This window comes from Dreissena polymorpha, chromosome 5 (assembly GCF_020536995.1).
Source record: "Dreissena polymorpha isolate Duluth1 chromosome 5, UMN_Dpol_1.0, whole genome shotgun sequence".
Lineage (NCBI taxonomy): Eukaryota > Metazoa > Mollusca > Bivalvia > Myida > Dreissenidae > Dreissena > Dreissena polymorpha.
Window position 1 is genome coordinate 10,189,382 of NC_068359.1, and position 19,097 is coordinate 10,208,478.

A 19,097-nucleotide genomic window follows, 5' to 3' on the forward strand; every position below is an offset into this window, starting at 1 on the left:
AGGTTTATTAGAGACATGGGGTGAGAAAAACAATGAATTTTGTGATTTATTAGCAAATTATACATGTTTTGACTATGTGAGAACAAAAGTAACAAATGCATGGCGTAATAGTGGTGGAATAGCCGCGTATGTAAAAAACGATCTGTTAAAAGAAGGTTTCATTTCACAAATATGTCATAACTATCAGGATTGTATTGTTCTGTATATCAAAAGTTCTATGTATAGCTCTTTAAAAGATATCATATTATATATAGCCTATGTATCGCCAGAAGGTTCACCAATTTATGAGCGAATGAATGAGAATAATGGTATCACTATTATTGACTCTAATATTTCTTCTTTAAGAGTACTTTATGCTGATGCATGTATATACCTAGCAGGAGATTTAAACGCACGCACAAAAAAATTATTAGATTATATACCTGATGATAATGTGGATAACATTTTTAACATAGAGGTTGATTATAACACGGATCCCTTTGATCGCCCACGTAATAACAAAGACTCAGAACGATATAACAATTTTGGGAAAACACTCGTTGAACTGTGTTGTACGCAAGGTATGCATATTTTAAATGGGCGTAGCTACGATGATTTTTTAGGAAATTTTACATGTCTTACAAATAATGGCGCTAGTGTTGTTGACTACCATGTTGTATCCACTGAGCTATTTTCTCATATTACTTATTTTTGTGTAGAGATTAGGGATGAGTCTGATCATTTGCCTATTAGTTCTAAAATAGTTTTGGGGAAAAAGAAAATTATTCGTGCTAATTGCGGCAATCAACATTACTTTAATAACGGTAGCGAACACTTACCAAAAATAGAAAAGTATAAATGGAAAGACGCACACAAGCAAAATTTCATAAGAATATTTGAAAACAGTTTTAACATTCAGCATGCGCAAATATTTGAAGCAATCGCGTGCACGGATATTGACGAAGCGATCGATAAAATTTTAAATTTGTACAAATACGCTGCATCCGATATGAAGGCTAATTATAAAACACACTATCTTAATAAAAATGACAATTCATTAAACCAACCGTGGTGGGATAGAGAATGCAACGCAGCTAAACAAACGAAGTACGCAGCATTACGAAGATTCCGTTTAAGTAATGATGCATCGGATTATCAATACTATATATCACTCCGTAGAGGGTTTAAAAATATGTGCTCGGACAAAAAACAAGCGTATCAAACGACGAAAAGAAACGAATTGGTTTTATCGCGTACTAAACCAAATTTGTTCTGGAAATTAATAAAAGGTAGTCATAAGACGAAAAACAAAGATTCTTGTAATATAGATCCATTTGCATGGTACGATTATTTTAAAGGCCTTCTTTGTAAAGAAAATCAACCAAGTCTAATTGATATACAGCTAGAGGTTAACGAAACTGAAGATGATCAAGATCAAATTTTAAACTCAGAAATCACGAACGAAGAAATAATAAAAAGTATTTCAAAACTCAAAGATGGAAAATCGCAAGGGACCGATGGCCTTGGGGCAGAATTTTATAAAAGTACGATGCATATGATAAGTCCTTTACTTCGAGATTTATTTAATAAGATTCTAAATACAGGGCATTTTCCAAATATCTGGCGGGATAGTATAATTGTGCCGATATATAAGTCAGGCGCTACAGATGACCCCTCTAATTATAGAGGTATATCATTAATTAATGTAATGTATAAAATATTCTCCAATATCGTATACAACAGATTATGCAAATGGGCAGATTTTAACAATAAAATAGAAGAAGCACAAGCCGGTTTTCGCAAGGGATATTCAACCATTGATAATTTATTTACTCTTCAAAGCATGGTCCAAAAATATACGTGTAAACCTGGTGGTAGGTTTTATGTTCTATACGTAGACTTCCAAAAAGCATTTGATAGTTTGATTATTCATAAACTATTTACAACTATGTGTAAAAATGGGGTCAAGGGGAAGCTTTTTCAAGTATTAAAATCGATGTATTCAAATCTACGCGGATGTGTACGGGTAAATGATAAAAATGTCACGCAAAACTTCAATTGTAACATCGGCACTAGGCAAGGGGACGTAACCAGCACTATAATTTTTAATTTATACATGAACGAGTTGTCTACCTTTCTAAAATCTAAAGGTCATAGGGGTATTTTTATCACCGAAGATATTTCAGACATTATTTGCATTCTTTTTGCCGATGACGTTGCGAGTTGCGCCGATACCGCGATCGAGCTACAATCACAATTGAACTCTATATCAGAATTTTGTGATAATACTGGTATGACAATTAATCAACAAAAGACTGAAATTATTGTTTTTAGAAATGGAGGTCCGCTAAGAGCATACGAACATTGGGTCTTAAAAAATAATCCCGTAAATGTCACATCTGTATATAAATACATGGGTCTTCTTTTTACACCCAAATTATCATGGAGGAAAGCGAAAGAAAAACTTGCAGCTCAAGCCCGAAAATCTATTTTTGCTATTAAATCATACCAAAGAAACTTTGGATATTTTTCATACACGGAATATTTTAAATTGTTTGATTCAATGGTTAAACCCATACTTACATATGGCTCTGAGATATATGGAATAGAATTCTCAGACATTCTCGAAAAAGTACAAATCGAGTGTTGTAAATATTTCCTTGGTGTAAATAAATCTGTAAATGATAGCATTGTATTAGGAGAATGTGGTAGATTACCTCTTTGTATAGAACATCATGTAAAATGCGTTAAATATTGGTGTAAATTGATAAGTATGACAGAGGATCGATATCCTAGAAACTGTTATATTATGTTAAAGCGGCATGACGAAATCGGAAGAACTAATTGGGTGACATCTGTAAAAAATATTTTGTACCGTTATGGATTTGGTTTTGTTTGGATAAGTCAAGAGATAGGAAATGTGGAATTACTCTTAATGTCATTTAAACAAAGATTGATTGATTGTAATACACAGAACTGGCTTGAAGCTCTTGGAAATTCACCAAGATGCGATACTTACAAACAGTTCAAATCTATGTTAAACCCAGAAAAGTATTTGTTTATCGATATACCATTTTATGTTCGAAAGTCAGTTGCTAGATTCCGTTGTTCAAGCCATAAATTAGCTATTGAAACTGGTCGACATTTAGGAATTTCAAGAGAAAACCGATTATGTACATATTGTTCAGTCGTTTTTAATAATATGTGTATTGAAGATGAGTTTCATGTATTTTTTAAATGTGCAAAATTCAACCAAGAAAGGCAAATGTATATCTTTTCATGGTACAATGGTGAACAAAATTTCTTAAATTTTTGCAATCTTATGCAAATCTCTGATGAAAGTAAACTTAAAAGCATAGCCTTTTTTGTAACTGAAATAATGAAAAAGAAAGATGTAGATCAAAATTGATGTTCAAACTTGATGTATCACAACTCAAAAAATAACATGCTGTTACTTATGTATGCTGTATTTTGGGCCGGTGGCCTTTATTTACAAAATAAACTTTTGTCTTGTCTTGTCTTGTCTATCTAAGGCAATCCCATAATTCAATGAAAATCCTTGGAGAACAGAATTTATGATCAACTTTCATTCCAAAACTCACTTAATTTCTTTGACCAGTTTCCTGTACATTACTTTTATCCAATAAAATGGTGGAAACTCTTCCCAGCTGACACAACACTGCGACACATTCCCCAGACAACAGTACTGTTTGTAATTAACTCTTTACCACTTAGAGACGTATTTTAACGCATTTGTAGTTCCTTAGAAAATAAAAAATAATTAAAGAACTTTCTTACTAGATTTATGTTTAAAAGGCTTCATGTCCAACCCTTAGATACTGTTGAGCAGCAAACATCTTAAAACCTGAACACAGACTGTTCTGGTTTTATACTGTTTGCACATAGCCATTTTCACTTTGCTTCTTATGTAGGAAAGGGTTAACTGGACTTTATATCAGTCTTACCAACTTTTTTCAGAAGTTTTGCATTCAGTTAACCTACTAACAGATTTCCTAAGATAGCTGTTTTACCAGTACTAAGAATACAAACTTGCTCCACTACCTGACTACAGTCCTACTTGAATCAGCAATATGGTCACAATGGCCATACTAATACATGTGTACTTCACCAATCCCAACACAACTAATGTGGCCTGGAAGAGAACTCCCAACTTAGCAAGGCTTAGCAAGGCAGGCTTTGTGTGAATTTGTGACTGAACACAACTAATGTGCCCTGGAAGAGAACTCCCAACTAAGCAAGGCTTAGCAAGGCAGGCTTTGTCTGCACGTGTGACTGAACACAACTAATGTGGCCTGGAAGAGAACTCCCAACTTAGCAAGGCAGGCTTTGTCTGACCTCATGACTGAACACAACTAATGTGGCCTTGAAGAGATCTCCCAACTTAGCAAGGCAGGCTTTGTCTGACCTCATGACTGAACACAACTAATGTGGCCTTGAAGAGATCTCCCAACTTAGCAAGGCAGGCTTTGTCTGACCTCATGACTGAACACAACTAATGTGGCCTGGAAGAGAACTCCCAACTTAGCAAGGCAGGCTTTGTCTGACCTCATGACTGAACACAACTAATGTGGCCTTGAAGAGATCTCCCAACTTAGCAAGGCAGGCTTTGTCTGACCTCATGACTGAACACAACTAATGTGGCCTGGAAGAGATCTCCCAACTTAGCAAGGCAGGCTTTGTCTGAACTTGTGACTGAACACAACTAATGTGGCCTGGAAGAGATCTCCCAACTTAGCAAGGCAGGCTTTGTCTGAACTTGGGACTGAACACAACTAATGTGGCCTGGAAGAGATCTCCCAACTTAGCAAGGCAGGCTTTGTCTGAACTTGGGACTGAACACAACTAATGTGGCCTGGAAGAGATCTCCCAACTTAGCAAGGCAGGCTTTGTCTGAACTCATGATTGAACTCAACTTATGTGGCCTGGAAGAGAACTCCCAACTTAGCAAGGCGGGCTTTGTCTGAACTTGTGACTGAACACAACTTATGTGGCCTGGCAGAGATCTCCCAACTTAGCAAGGCTAAGCAAGGCAGGCTTTATCTGACCTCATGACTGAACACAACTAATGTGGCCTGGCAGAGAACTCCCAACTTAGCAAGGCAGGCTTTGTCTGAACTCATGATTGAACTCAACTTATGTGGCCTGGCAGAGATCTCCCAACTTAGCAAGGCTAAGCAAGGCAGGCTTTATCTGACCTCATGACTGAACACAACTAATGTGGCCTGGCAGAGAACTCCCAACTTAGCAAGGCAGGCTTTATCTGACCTCATGACTGAACACAACTAATGTGGCCTGGCAGAGATCTCCCAACTAAGCAAGGCAGGCTTTGTCTGACCTCATGACTGAACTCATAATTGTGACAACTAAACATATCTCAAAACTCACCTTGACGTTTGTCATGCTCAGAATGTTGCCGCAGTCATCCATATACTGCTTCAAATCTTTCTCCTGAATAGAAAATAATACATTTCAAATTTCATTTTGTTTTGTATTTCCATTTGGGGGGAAGGTGCATAATTCTCATATAATGCACGTACAGTCATTATAGATATTTCATTTTACTGGTTTAACTCTTTCATCTGATAACAAACATTAAATCTTTTTTTTTTTTCATCATGTTATTTGAAAGGGAAACATAATAATAACATTGTACAAATACAGTCTTATTAAAACTTTTACTTTAAATACAAGAGTCATCAACCTTTACAGGTCAATACAAAAAAGACATAAAAGAAAACATTTAACAAGTTTTACAGTTCAAACATTCATAAAGAACATGAAACGCATTTTTGTTTGCAAATATCACCAAAATGATATTCTTTCTAAGTTGATGCCTTTTTGCAAATTCACTTCATACAGTAAATCATAACTTATATATTTTTAGTTCCTTACATCAAATCAAATTGTAATTGAATTTTTTATTTGAACTATAAGGGAAAAAATATTATGATAGAACAAAATTTATTACTACATGTATCAGTTCATCACTATTATTTTGAATTATATAGTCGTTTTGTTTTGTTTTCTAAAAAGAGAACAAATACATAAATATTAACATGTAAAATGGTGAAGAAAATACCCTTCAAACACTTTCTTACACTGAAAAGTACAAAACAACTTCAGTTCTAATCAGATAAGATTACCTACTGACATATCATTGCAACCTTCTGATTTCCATCTCGGAAACAAAGTCTTTAAATGTCATTCTGCTGTCATCAAGTCAGAAGAAACATTAAATGTCTGCCAGGATATTGTAAAGAGAGTGATGAAATTTAAGTCATTGCAACCGTACAGACGAGATGCCCCCCACAAATATTGACAAGAAATCTTGCAATTCTGTTTTCAGATACCTCTGTTGAAAAAAGGCCGCTTCTTTTTTGAGGTGAAGGATTTCAAGATAACAATATTCTTTCTTGTAAGGTTTCTAATTATTATAAAGATTAGACCAAAAAATTGGATTTTGTGTTCACCATTGCCTCTGATTTTTGAAATATACTGACAAGGTTGGAACAATCAAGTAAAAATAAATTTAACAAGATATGTGTTTGTCAGAAACACATTGCCCCCTAATGCGCCACTTTGAATTTTTTTTTTTGACCTTTGACCTTGAAGGATGACTTTGACCTTTCACCACTCAAAGTGTGCAGCTCAATGAGATACACATGCATGCCAAATATCAAGTTGCTACATTCAATATTGATAAAGTTATGAAGAAGGTTAAAGTTTTGGTCAAAGTTAAAAAAAAAAATTGTTTGACCTTTAAACCTTGAAGGATGACCTTGACCTTTCACCACTCAAAATGTGCAGCTCCATGAGATACACATGCATGCCAAATATCAATTTGCTTTCTTAAGTGTTGAAAAAGTTATGACCAAGGTCAAAGTTTTGGTTAAAGTTTTGGGACACACACACACACAGACACATACAATGACAGACAGGCATTAAAACTTATCTATGGTACATGCATAAGAACAAATGTACATTATCATCTTATGTTGTAAATCTATTTTACCCCATAATATTTACTGCTTGTATTTTTTAAATTCAGGCATCATAAAACCTACTTACCAGCATGGGGACACTAAACATACAATCAAGTTTGTATGGCCTTATCATGCAAGATATTTAAAGACTATGACCTCACAATTTTCAACTCATTTCATTCTTACACCTTGTATGTTTTTCAAACTTCTTTTGATACATCGCTACTTTGATAATTTTACATATTTTAAAGATGGACCATATTTCTTCGTATACTTCTTATTTTAACAGCTATCACGTTATTGTTTATATATAGACCGATACTTACCACACTAGGGCGATAACATGTTAAATATTTGATTTGCGCATCAAATTATGGTATTCATGTTTTTCTTTTTCTATCTGCATCGGTACAATTGTTAACAAGGGACAAAATTGTCACAAAACCAGGTTTTCATTGTGAAAAAAAATCTGATAAAGGGAGACAACTCAAACTGAACTTTTTAAATGAACAAACAAAATTAACCCCCTTTGTAAGTTTGTTTTAAAATAAATTTATTTTTAGTCGTGGCGACCTTGACATTGGAGATATTGACGTGATTCTTTCGTGCTACACACCGTCCCATGATGGTGAACAAATGTGCCAAATGATTTTAAAATCTCATAATGAATGACATAGTTATAGCCCAGACAAGCTCATTTATGGCTATTTTTTACCTTTGAACTCAAAGTGTGACCTTGACCTAGGAGATATTGACGTAATTTTTTCGCGCGACACACCGTCTAATGATGGTTAACAAATGTGCCAAATGATTTTAAAATCTCACAATGAACAACAAAGTTATGGCCCGGACAAGCTTGTTCCGCCCGCCCGCCAGCCCGCCAGCCAGCCAGCCAGCCAGCCAGCCCGCCCGCATTCGCCAATCTAATAACCAGTTTTTTCCTTCGGAAAACCTGGTTAAAAACCTGGTTAAAAACTGTTTATGAAGCAAGTTTGCTTTGAGATTAATTCAGATGCAAGTTCTGCCAGCCTTCAAACCGGTTAAAATCCCAATGCCCTGCATTTAACTTTCCAAGGTGGTGATCCCAGGTTCTATAATTTTATATTTATAGTTGGTGTTCTGTTAAAAAAGCAGTGGCACAGAGTTTCTTGAGATTCATTGTTTGCTATAGTACCCCATGGAAAATATGGAACATGCTTCATAACTTTAATGCAACCTCTAAGACTCAACATTACATTCTTTTACACTTACCACATATTCAACGACTAGGGCTAGAGACTAAATAATCACCATTTATTATCATTATTATTTAATCCCTTCAGATATTACAAGACAAAGTTACGAGACTAAACACTTACAAGATATTCAAAGACTAGGGTGAGAGACTTTTCTGTGTGGACGATATCGTGCAGTGTGACGATATTTGCATGTTTGAGTTCCCGCAATAGCGACACTGAAATCAAACAATAGGAAAATATAAGGAAACATATATAAGTTTACTTACAACAAAAGCTGTCTCCATTGGATGACATATGCCCCTGATTAACGCTTTGATAGAAATTATGAGAATTTTTCGAAACCTAAACGCATTTTTCGAAACCTCAACGAGGACCCTAAGTCGAAGGTCAAGGTCAAAGGGGTCAAAATTAGTGTGCGTATGGAAAGGCCTTGTCCATATACACATGCATACCAAATATGAATGTTACATCTGAAGTGACATAGAAGTTATGAGCATTTTTCGAAACCTAAACACAAAGTGTGACGAACAGACAGATGGATGGACAAACGGACGGACAGACAGATGGACAGTGCAATCACTATATGCCCTCCTTCGGGGGCATAAAACGCAAGAAATTGTCAGTTAAATGTACGCTAAAGGTCAATTATTATCAATAAATAAAAGAATAAAATGGGGCCTCAAACCTTCACGAATAGCGGTGCAAGGTGCGCCTTCTTCATGTTCTAGTCGTATTTCCTTCAAGGCCACCAGATTGTCTGTCAGTCGACTCTTCCCTTTGAACACAGTAGCATACGTGCCCTGAAATAAGGGTGAAGAAGTTACAGCTAAAAAACAGGAACATTGCACTGATGAACTTGACACTAAAATATTATTTGTATCAGCATAAATTAATGCAAAAAAGGTGTCATGTTCATGTTTAGAGATATAGCATGTGCAAATATTTGAATAAATATTAAATAATTAATATTACTTGGATTTTTTTAATGTCCCTATGGTAATTCTTGGTTTGGTACTCACTCATTTCTTAATACATATGCAAAGGTAAGAAATTTTTACTGTGCTTGTTTGCAATATGCTTAATGTAAAATGCAGTAATATGCCTCCATTACCAGACACACAAAAAACACAAATTCTGCAATACCCTTTCTGAGGAACGGCAGTGAATACCCAGTATTACAAATAGCCGCGACTCATTTAGCCTTAGTTCTACCTTGGTCTTTATATGCCAACAGAGATAGCAGTTTGGGTCTACAAAAGGCACTCATTCTGTCAGGGAGTGGCATGCCCTATTATTTGGACATTAATATTTGTCCACTTCATGTGTTTCAATCTCCCGCTGTAACCTTCCTAAAACACTTAACGCTTAGTTCTACATTATTCATTTTTGATTTTTTTTCCAGCTGGTAAAAGTCCCACCATTTCCTTAATTGTTTACAAATTCCCTGATCTTCTATGCAGAAGTTCGTTTATTTTGATCGAATTAATTTTCTACAATGTATGTCAACCCCCTGCTATAAACATTCCCCATCGGAAGGCCAATACACGTATTCTTATTTCTCTGCAAAACATTAGACCGTGCTAAAACTAGATCCAGATCTCTAATTACAACTAATTTCCAGTAAATCTGTCAACTCCTATCAAGTGAGAAATTGCAGATCTAACCCTATACTTATTGAAGAAACTTCTCTTATACGATTTTTTTTATGCAAATAATAGATTTACGACCAATCACTGATTCCATAAATAGTGGCCTTTACAGCTCCTGTGAGAGTACTTGGCTTGGGGTGACAAGATTTATTTCTTATGAATGGACAAGAACCCAATTTTTATATTTGTGTGAATGCAGAGAAAAAGCTGAGTGGGCAATTTAATCACATCAAAAGAAACATTATGGAATTAAGGAAAATAAAATAAAATCTTATTGAGTTTTTTTTTTAATTAAGTTGTCTATTTATCTGTTGAAACAAATCTGGACCATTTTGGACTGTTTTGAATTTGTATGCCCATCAGGATGCTGTGAAAGTTTATTCACATTGGGATCACAAATCAAGCTTTTATGTCCACTTTGCATTCTCTTTCTCATGAAATAGGGGCAATAACATTCATTGCCATCTTATTATCTGGCATATATAATCCAGAAGTTTTATGATATTTTGGGCCATACACAAACTTGGCATGTTTGGTCAAGGCTGCATGAAAAGTGAAGCCTCTATCACTTCTAGCTAACAAAATGCATGACTAAAAGTGAGGAAGGTTGAAAAAGCCTGAAAAAAAACCTGGGGGCCAGGGGGCTGGAAGGCCCCCGGTCAGCTCCAGGGCGATGCCCTGGTCGGGGGCCCAGGGGGCTGGAAGGCCCCCGGTCAGCTCCAGGGCGATGCCCTGGTTGGGGGCCAGGGGGCTGGAAGGCCCCCGGTCAGCTCCAGGGCGATGCCCTGGTCGGGGGGCCAGGGGGCTGGAAGGCCCCCGGTCAGCTCCAGGGCGATGCCCTGGTTGGGGGCCAGGGGGCTGGAAGGCCCCCGGTCAGCTCCAGGGCGATGCCCTGGTTGGGGGCCAGGGGGCTGGAAGGCCCCCGGTCAGCTCCAGGGCGATGCCCTGGTTGGGGGCCAGGGGGCTGGAAGGCCCCCGGTCAGCTCCAGGGCGATGCCCTGGTCGGGGGGCCGAAAGCCCCCGGAAGCTCCTTGAAAATAGCATTTTAGATGGCCAAGGAATGCACTATCCTGGCTTTAAATTTGGAACAAAAAACAAGTCCAGAAATTAATATTAGAATTTAGAATGAGTGAGAAAAAAATCATATCTTATACACCATATTGCATTTTATACAGCTGCAGACCATTTCTTGTTTTTGTCTTCATAAGCTTCAAAGCTTACCTTTTACCAAAAACAAATATTTTAAGGTAAAAATTCAAAGAATTCAAATCAGAACCAATTGATGGAAACTGTACACATATCACTATATCTATTTATAAAAACACAATGATATTGTTTGGTGAAGACACACATCACTTTATGGATTGTTGGAACACATTTCACTATACACTATAAACACACCCTGGTGATAGAAACTTGATTGATAATTAATTATGGAAAACATATATCACTACAATGACACTTAATAGCAGCGCTTATGTTAGCTTTTATAAGTTGGAAGTCCTGACTTCCAAGTCTAAAATTTTGGACGTCCCAGACATACATTTTGAAGTCCTAATTTTACTTCAATAGTTTAATATAGGTACAGGTTCCAACTCTATCCATTACCCGATAATCCAGTATTATTACGATTTCTATTTTCAAAACCAAAATTGACGTCTGCCATTTTACGCAGGTGAATATAAAAATTGAATTGTAGGATGGGGGAATTCCCATTGAACATGCGTTACTCACGTGACGCGATTTGAGCGCATAGAGCACTGTTCATATTTAGTAATGACGACAAATCAACGACTGAATTTAAAATGTTACATGTTCCTCCTTTCAGAAAAGTTTGCCTAAGTGAAAGCGAATTTCGGAGAATAAAAACGCGTCTTTCTTTAAATTTCACAGAGTACACTTCATTCCGAATCGCAATATAACTTGTCAGGTCATTCATGCACGTAGACCAATATATATGCATAGTTTGGCAATCTCAAAACACGTTATTTAACTATTTATTGCATTATGTGATACGGCCATTGATATAACAAATACATTATTCAATTTTAGTATTTTCAAATGCGTAAAATTAAACGTGTTATCTGAAATAATTTCCAGATTTTATTATTCACGGAAAGTTAAGAAAATTCTAGCAACAAATAAACATTTCTCGTGTACTTCGTGTACAAAAGGAAATCCTGCGAAAATTAGACTTCATGTACAACATCACGTCATTCTTCCTCGGGGAAAGCGTGGACTTAACCATGTTATTGCTGAATAAAAACTTCGTAGCGCAGGGGTCGCTAATATTGATGTATACAGCTTCACGTGGGGTCGGCGTGTATTCGGCTGCCTGAGCCCTGATTGGCAGATGCGCTTACCAAGAAGAATTTGATTGACAGCTGGAAAAATCAATATTGGCCACTCGCTGAGAATTTCATTGAAAACAGTACCTCTTAGGTGGAGTTAACGGTCTGAATAACCCGATTTACTGTTGACATTTGTACGTGCTGTGTATTAGTAAATAGAGTACATGCGGATTATCGGACGTCCAAGGGACTTCCACCATTTGTATAATGGACGTACGGGTGCAAGTGAAGAGTTTATTATCACTTATCTGTTAAACTGGCCCCTTTAGTGGCCATGGCTATCGATTCCAGTTCGCGCACGTGTTATACATGTAGATACTAGATACGCTCTCTTTAAAAATTCTTTAGATCTCGGTTTTGATTGAAAATATTCGCGGACCACCTACCCCCCCCCTAAACTTTCTCATCGATTCTGGACGTATTGAGAGATCGGCCTCCAGAGCTTTAAAAAAGCCGGAACTTCTCGAAAAAAACTGAACACTTTTAGCCATGAAATTGCTGACAACACACAGGCAATGGAGGACAGATGACAGACACCACTCGTATGATCCTCTTTACCAAAAGCTCACCAAGCACTTCATGCCTATCTGGCCTTACAACAACAACAACAAAAACAAGTATTTACCTCTCCGAGCTTATCTAGTTTTGTATAGGACTCTATCTTTCCAAATCCAATTTCCGACTGAAAAAGACATGTAGATAACGATAACTCCTTATAGTTATACTATAACATTGAAGAGTGAAATCAGATGATGCAGGCATATTTTTTTACTGCAAATGTTGTGGTCCTCTTAATAGACATTGTTTGCCATGTTTCATCACCGTAACCAGGTTCATACAAATAGGGGTAGAATTCTGAAAAAATGTAACTCTCTGAAAATTAAAAGACATTAATAAAAAGGAAAATCTGCGTGTGCCAAAAATCAGTCGCTAAAAATAATTATCTCAGTTAAAAAAAGGGTGTATGAAAAGTTAGATTGTCAGATATTTTAGAGTTATCACGGTAATAATATATTGTTGAGGATTCGATGATTTTTACTTAAATTCCTTTATCCTATCTGTCAAAAGGGGCAGCATTTGCATGCAAATGGTTAAAAGTAAAGATTCTGGCAAAATTACTCAAATCAGGTTTTCAAAATAATACAAAACTCCTAGTTTTGCTCTAATTCATGTTGTACAAATTATACAAAACTCTTAGTTTTGCTCTAGTTCATGTTGCACAAATTATACAAAACTCCTAGTTTTGCTCTAGTTCATGTTGCACAAATTATACAAAACTCCTAGTTGAGCTCTAGTTCATGTTGCACAAATTATACAAAACTCCTAGTTTTGCTCTAGTTCATGTTGCACAAATTATACAAAACTCCTAGTTTTGCTCTAGTTAATTTTGCACAAATTATACAAAACTCCTAGTATTGCTCTAATTCATGTTGCACAAAACTTATGGGCCTCAAACACACAGTAATGCCTACCAAAGATTTTCTCCGTGACCGTCTGCTAAGCTGTCCTTCTGGGGTGAGACTCTGCCTGGACAGGAAGTGACTTGGAATCCGGATATCTGCTGGCAACGAGAGACGCTTTGTCACCTCCTGAAGCAATACAATCTGAGTCTCATTCCAACAAATTACAGTACGGGATAGTTTAGCCCCTTAGCACCTCAGTTTTCTATTCTACAGAAACAGCATATTACATATCCTTATATAAGCTATGCATTTTGCTCTAGGGACAACCAATAGAAAGGTACTGAAAGTGGAAATACAATTTGTGGATGAAATAGCTACATGTGTATAATAGATAGGGACATTCCTTCATTTCAGGTAGAAAATAATCAAAACCACTGACAATTTAGTATAAAATAACTTATTAACCAAGACTAGGAATGCATTTGTACATTCAAGATTAATTTATATAGTATTAAACATGTAAATATGTTCACTAAAGTATATGTTTCATTAATAACATGAATATTGACATTTAAAAAATAAATCCTGGTTATAGGAACTTACAACGCCATTAAATATCTGTTTTATTTCATTTAAAAGATCTGTACTTTTTTATATTCTTGTTCTACTTCACATTTCTCATTTTGTGAAACAGAATTAGTAACATTCGAGCAATCAAATTCCTCATTTTTTCTTTCAAACTGATCCACGCTGACAGCCCTAAATATCTCTGCAATTCACAAACAATTATTCCTCAGGGCATACTAAACATTCTTTAGAAACATTTTCTGTGGCAAATTCTACATTTGTGTTATCAATTCAAAATAAGAATGGGAAAATGTTCTTCATTTTGAGAGGAACAACTGATCAGAAGAACTGTCAATACTGAGAATATTTAATAAATGCTTCTAAAGTTAATTGGATTAAAAAACAAGCGATGTGTTTGTGTAACACAATGTCCCCTTATATTTGACCTTTGACCTTGAATGATGACCTTGATATTTCACCACTCAAAATATGCAGCTCCATGAGATACACATGCATGCCAAATATCAAGTTGCTATCTTGAATATTGAAAAAGTTATTGCAAATGTTAAAGTTGGAGCAAACAGACCAACAGACCAACGTACAGACCAACAGATAGGGCAAAAACAATATGTCCTCCACTACAGTGGGTGGGGGACATAAAAAAAAACAAGAGCTGTCACCATAGGATGACTTATGCCCCCTATAAACGCTTGATAGAAGTTATGAGCTTTTTTCGAAACCTAAACACAGATTTCGAAACCTAAACGCGGACCCTAAATTCAAGGTTAAGGTCACAGGGGTAAAAATGTTTGTGCGTATGGAAAGGCCTTGTCCATATACACATCCATACCAAATATAAAGGTTACATCTCAAGGGACATAGAAGTTATGAGCATTTTTCGAAACCTTAGCGCAGATTTCAAAACCTAAACGCGGACCCAAGTTCAAGGTCAAGGGCACAGGGGTAAAAAAATGTGTGCATATGTAAAGGCCTTGCCCATATACACATGCATACCAAATATGAAGGTTATATCTCAATTGACATAGAAGTTATGAGCATTTTTCGAAACCTAAATGCAGATTTCGAAACCTAAACGCGGACCCTAAGTTCAAGGTCAAGGTCACAGGGGTAAAAAAAATTGTGGGTATGGAAAGGCCTTGTCCATATACACATGCATACCAAATATAAAGGTTATATCTCAAGGGACATAGAAGTTATGAGCATTTTTCGAAACCTAAACGCAAAGTGTGACGGAAAGACAGACAGACAGACAGTCCGATCACTATATGCCGCCTATTCTTTGAAAAGGGGGCATAAAAATCCGAATATTTAATACATTTTATCTCCATAGACTTTATCACACTACAGTTAAGGTCATTCATAGTTAAATCACTATTACACAGGATTTCAATAAATAATGCATCTATTTTTATGACTACTGTCATATTTGTTGTTAAAAAACAACTATAACAGACAGAAAATAGAATCAGACTTTTTACTAGCCATAAAACCATCAGAGACGCAAATATTTTCTTTGTATCTGACTTCTACTGATGAAGACATTGGCAAAAACATGTTTAGTTGTTTCTGCATAGCAGTTAAACTCAGACTTTGACCTTACTCAAGAGCCCCGGATGGAATGTTTGAGGATTATCCGCCAGTAGACCCGAATTCCTGACATTGTATTGGCTCATTCCATTATGGCTAGCTATCTTTATTGAGATTAATGGAAAACCTATCATTAAAAAGACAAGCTCAATTGTGAATTAAATGAAGGTTATTATAAGATTTAAATGAAGTTATTTACAATTTTCCATTTTACTTAAGGAGAAGCCAAGGTTTTGAAGGCTGATTTGATCTTACCAACGGAAATGTATAACTACTCTAATGCCTTCAGCAGATACAGGGGTTTTTCTGCCTATTATGGGAAAAGGAGTCTGACCAAATTGGGAATTTTTTTTCGACAAAATTTTCCATTTTGGGAATTTTTGCTCCGATGAAACAGCTCATTTTGGGAAAACATTGTGAATTTATCATGCTTAAATAAGTCAGTGGTTTAACAAATAAACTTGTTTAAGTTGTTATTTCCTCTTTTTTATATAAACACATGCAATATTTGGCATGTTTAATGTTTATTCAAGTACTGCAATTTTGTCTTTCAGTTTTAGTTACACTCTGAGATAAGAACTGTACAGTAAAAAACTTATAGAAGACATTTTTGACCAAAACAAACGCTGGTTAGTCACACAATTTAAAGCATAATTTTTCTCTGCTTTCTGTTTTTGAAAGCATCACACAGCTCCTCCAATGTTTTGTCATTCAGGTCTAGACTTTCAATGCAGGTACAAAGTGTAAGCATCAGATGAGTAAGTTTGGTTTGTGTGGTAATGAGGAGCACAGCAGGTTAATAATAATCTAATAATCATAAGTCATGAAACACTTTTTTTCTCATAATCTAATAATTATAAGTCATAAGACACTTCTTTCTAAAAAAAAAAAATAATAATAATTTTTTTTTTTTTTGGAAATTGGGATTTTTTTTATAATTTTGGTTTGGGATCAGGTCCGTTTGCTTTGGGAATGCCTCCGTTTTCCGGAGGCGCAGAGAGTGCTGAAAACCCCCTGAGATACATGTAGTGATGTTCACTTTATTTAACTATTTTGTGTGCATTATTATTACTACAGCAGCAAAAAGTACTTTTTTAAAGATACATCTTGCAAAACATTCAAATCAACAAAAATGATGTTTTTCTGTGATGCAATTTTTTTTGTCAAAAGTAAGACTCTATTTGTAACATACATAATAACTCTAAAACCAAACCTTACCAACGAAGTCTGCTGCTTATAATAACTCATAGCGTTTCTTTAATCTCACACAGGAATCAAATGTCGACCCTTAAAACTCAAACGATGGTCGAATTCGCCCCTTTAAACTCACAAGTTTCACTCAACGTTCATGGGCCACTATTAATTTTATGCACAATATTAAAATTTCAATTTTCCCAGTGTCAATTTTGAACGTTTATTTTCCTTTTGATACCTTTGTTTTATTTCATGCCGTTTAATTTCAAAATGCCTTCAATGCTGGATACTTTTGTTGTTTCGTATTTAATTTGATAATTCCTTTCAACAGTTCTCTTGATTTTATTTCCTTAAAAGAAATTGTGTTTTCATTGCAAGGGTAAATCAAGATTCATGGGAAAGATAATTAATTAACTTTTCATAAAACAGCAACAATAAGGAATGAAATGCCTGTCAGACAAAACAGCTAAATATTATTTTCATGGCTCTTCAATGTTTAATTTTAGCACATCTTTTTCAGCTTTTGATGGCACTTTTCATAAAAATGTCCACACTTCATAACATGAAAAATATATATGACAGTGTCATCTTTTGCCATATATTTACTTAATGACAATTAGATTATTTATTTTTTTAAATAAACACTGCTCTATTCTAATGTCACAATTCTTTTTTGATCTGAAAACTCTAAATTTTCTCAGAAATATTGCTTTGTTTAGCACAGTTTACTTCATATATCTTCACATGATTTCACAACATGATATTAACGTTATATAATGATCCACTAAAATTCATATATCACAAACACTTTTTCCAAAAGGTAATTTGATCACTACTCTTTAAGCTTTTAAATAGTTTCATATTCAACTAACCACTTTATTTCATCCCACTGTAATGTTCATACACAGAACCTTTTGTTTTTCAATCAAAGTGCTCCCTGAAATGTCTAAGCCCTCATAACAAAGCAAGAAAAAACATTCACAAAGCAAAAAAATGTGTCCATAAGTAAATGCAGAATCCCTGTTTGGCCAATGCAAATAAATTAAATGCCACGAATGCAGAAACTGCACAACTCTCACAGCCATATGTCTCAGACTCAGGCTATTGGTTAATCTGTCAAGCCCATTTTCTGCCAATACCAAGAAAAGACGACTATTTATGCCAATACCAGGAAAATAGTGCCTCTGTCACTAATACTGTGACCATTTGATTAACACCCTTTAAGAAACAATTGCGTTTCAAGCTAGCAATGTTTTGTTGTTGCTTAATGCAAATGTGACATGAACATGATTGTATTGAATTATATTGATTCTAATGGTCAAGTCGAAGAGCTTTACCATCAAATACAAATCAGGTATGTAATATTGGTAAATATCCTAATCCTCCCCCATCCCATGCAAGATTCATGAAACCAAGAGATGTGTTTGTCAGAAACACAATGCCCCCTATAACGCCGCTTTGAAATAAAATTTCAATATATCATTTGACAAGTTTAGAAATTATCTCCCTTTTAAAGTTTATTACTTCCCTTGGATGGATTTTTTACTTTTGACCATGAAGGATAACCTTTACCTTTCACCACTCAAAAGGTGCAGCTCCATGAGAAACACATGCATGCCAAATATCAAGTTGCTATCTTCAATATTGCAAAAGTTATGACCAATGTTAAAGTTTTCGGACGGACGGACAGACACCATATATTTGAACTTTGACAGACTGACTGACAGACAGTTCAAAAACTATATGCCACACTTTGGGGGAATAAAAATTATGGTCCTTTGAGACACATGTAATGATTCGCACATACCCAGAGACCGTTTAGGGTGGGGGGTAAAATGTGCAAGTAAATATTTTCTCTTGATATACAATACAATATAGATTTCCCCCTTTAGCTTATACATGTCTCATAAGTAGAGTTTCAATAAAGAGTTTATTACTTATTGTGAAAAATTAAACACTGGAACAACATATCGTTATTTTATCTGATCAATCGTCTGATTAATAGCATAAACACTGTTAAAGGGGACTTATTTACAATTTGGCAAAATGACAGTTGAACAAGAGCTGTCACCATAGGATGACACATGCCCACTATAAACGCTTT

The 19,097-nt window shown here is 35.6% G+C and overlaps 1 protein-coding gene across 1 annotated transcript in view; it reads right to left on the reverse strand.

Moving 5' to 3' along the window:
* LOC127880981 (cyclin-dependent kinase 17-like) overlaps positions 1-19,097 on the reverse strand; it is a 133,602-nt gene that overhangs the window by 28,790 nt on the left and 85,715 nt on the right. Inside the window, 5 exon segments of the mRNA XM_052428536.1 lie at positions 5,386-5,448; positions 8,342-8,436; positions 8,907-9,021; positions 12,847-12,903; positions 13,694-13,810. Of these exon segments, the coding sequence (XP_052284496.1) occupies positions 5,386-5,448; positions 8,342-8,436; positions 8,907-9,021; positions 12,847-12,903; positions 13,694-13,810 (447 nt within the window).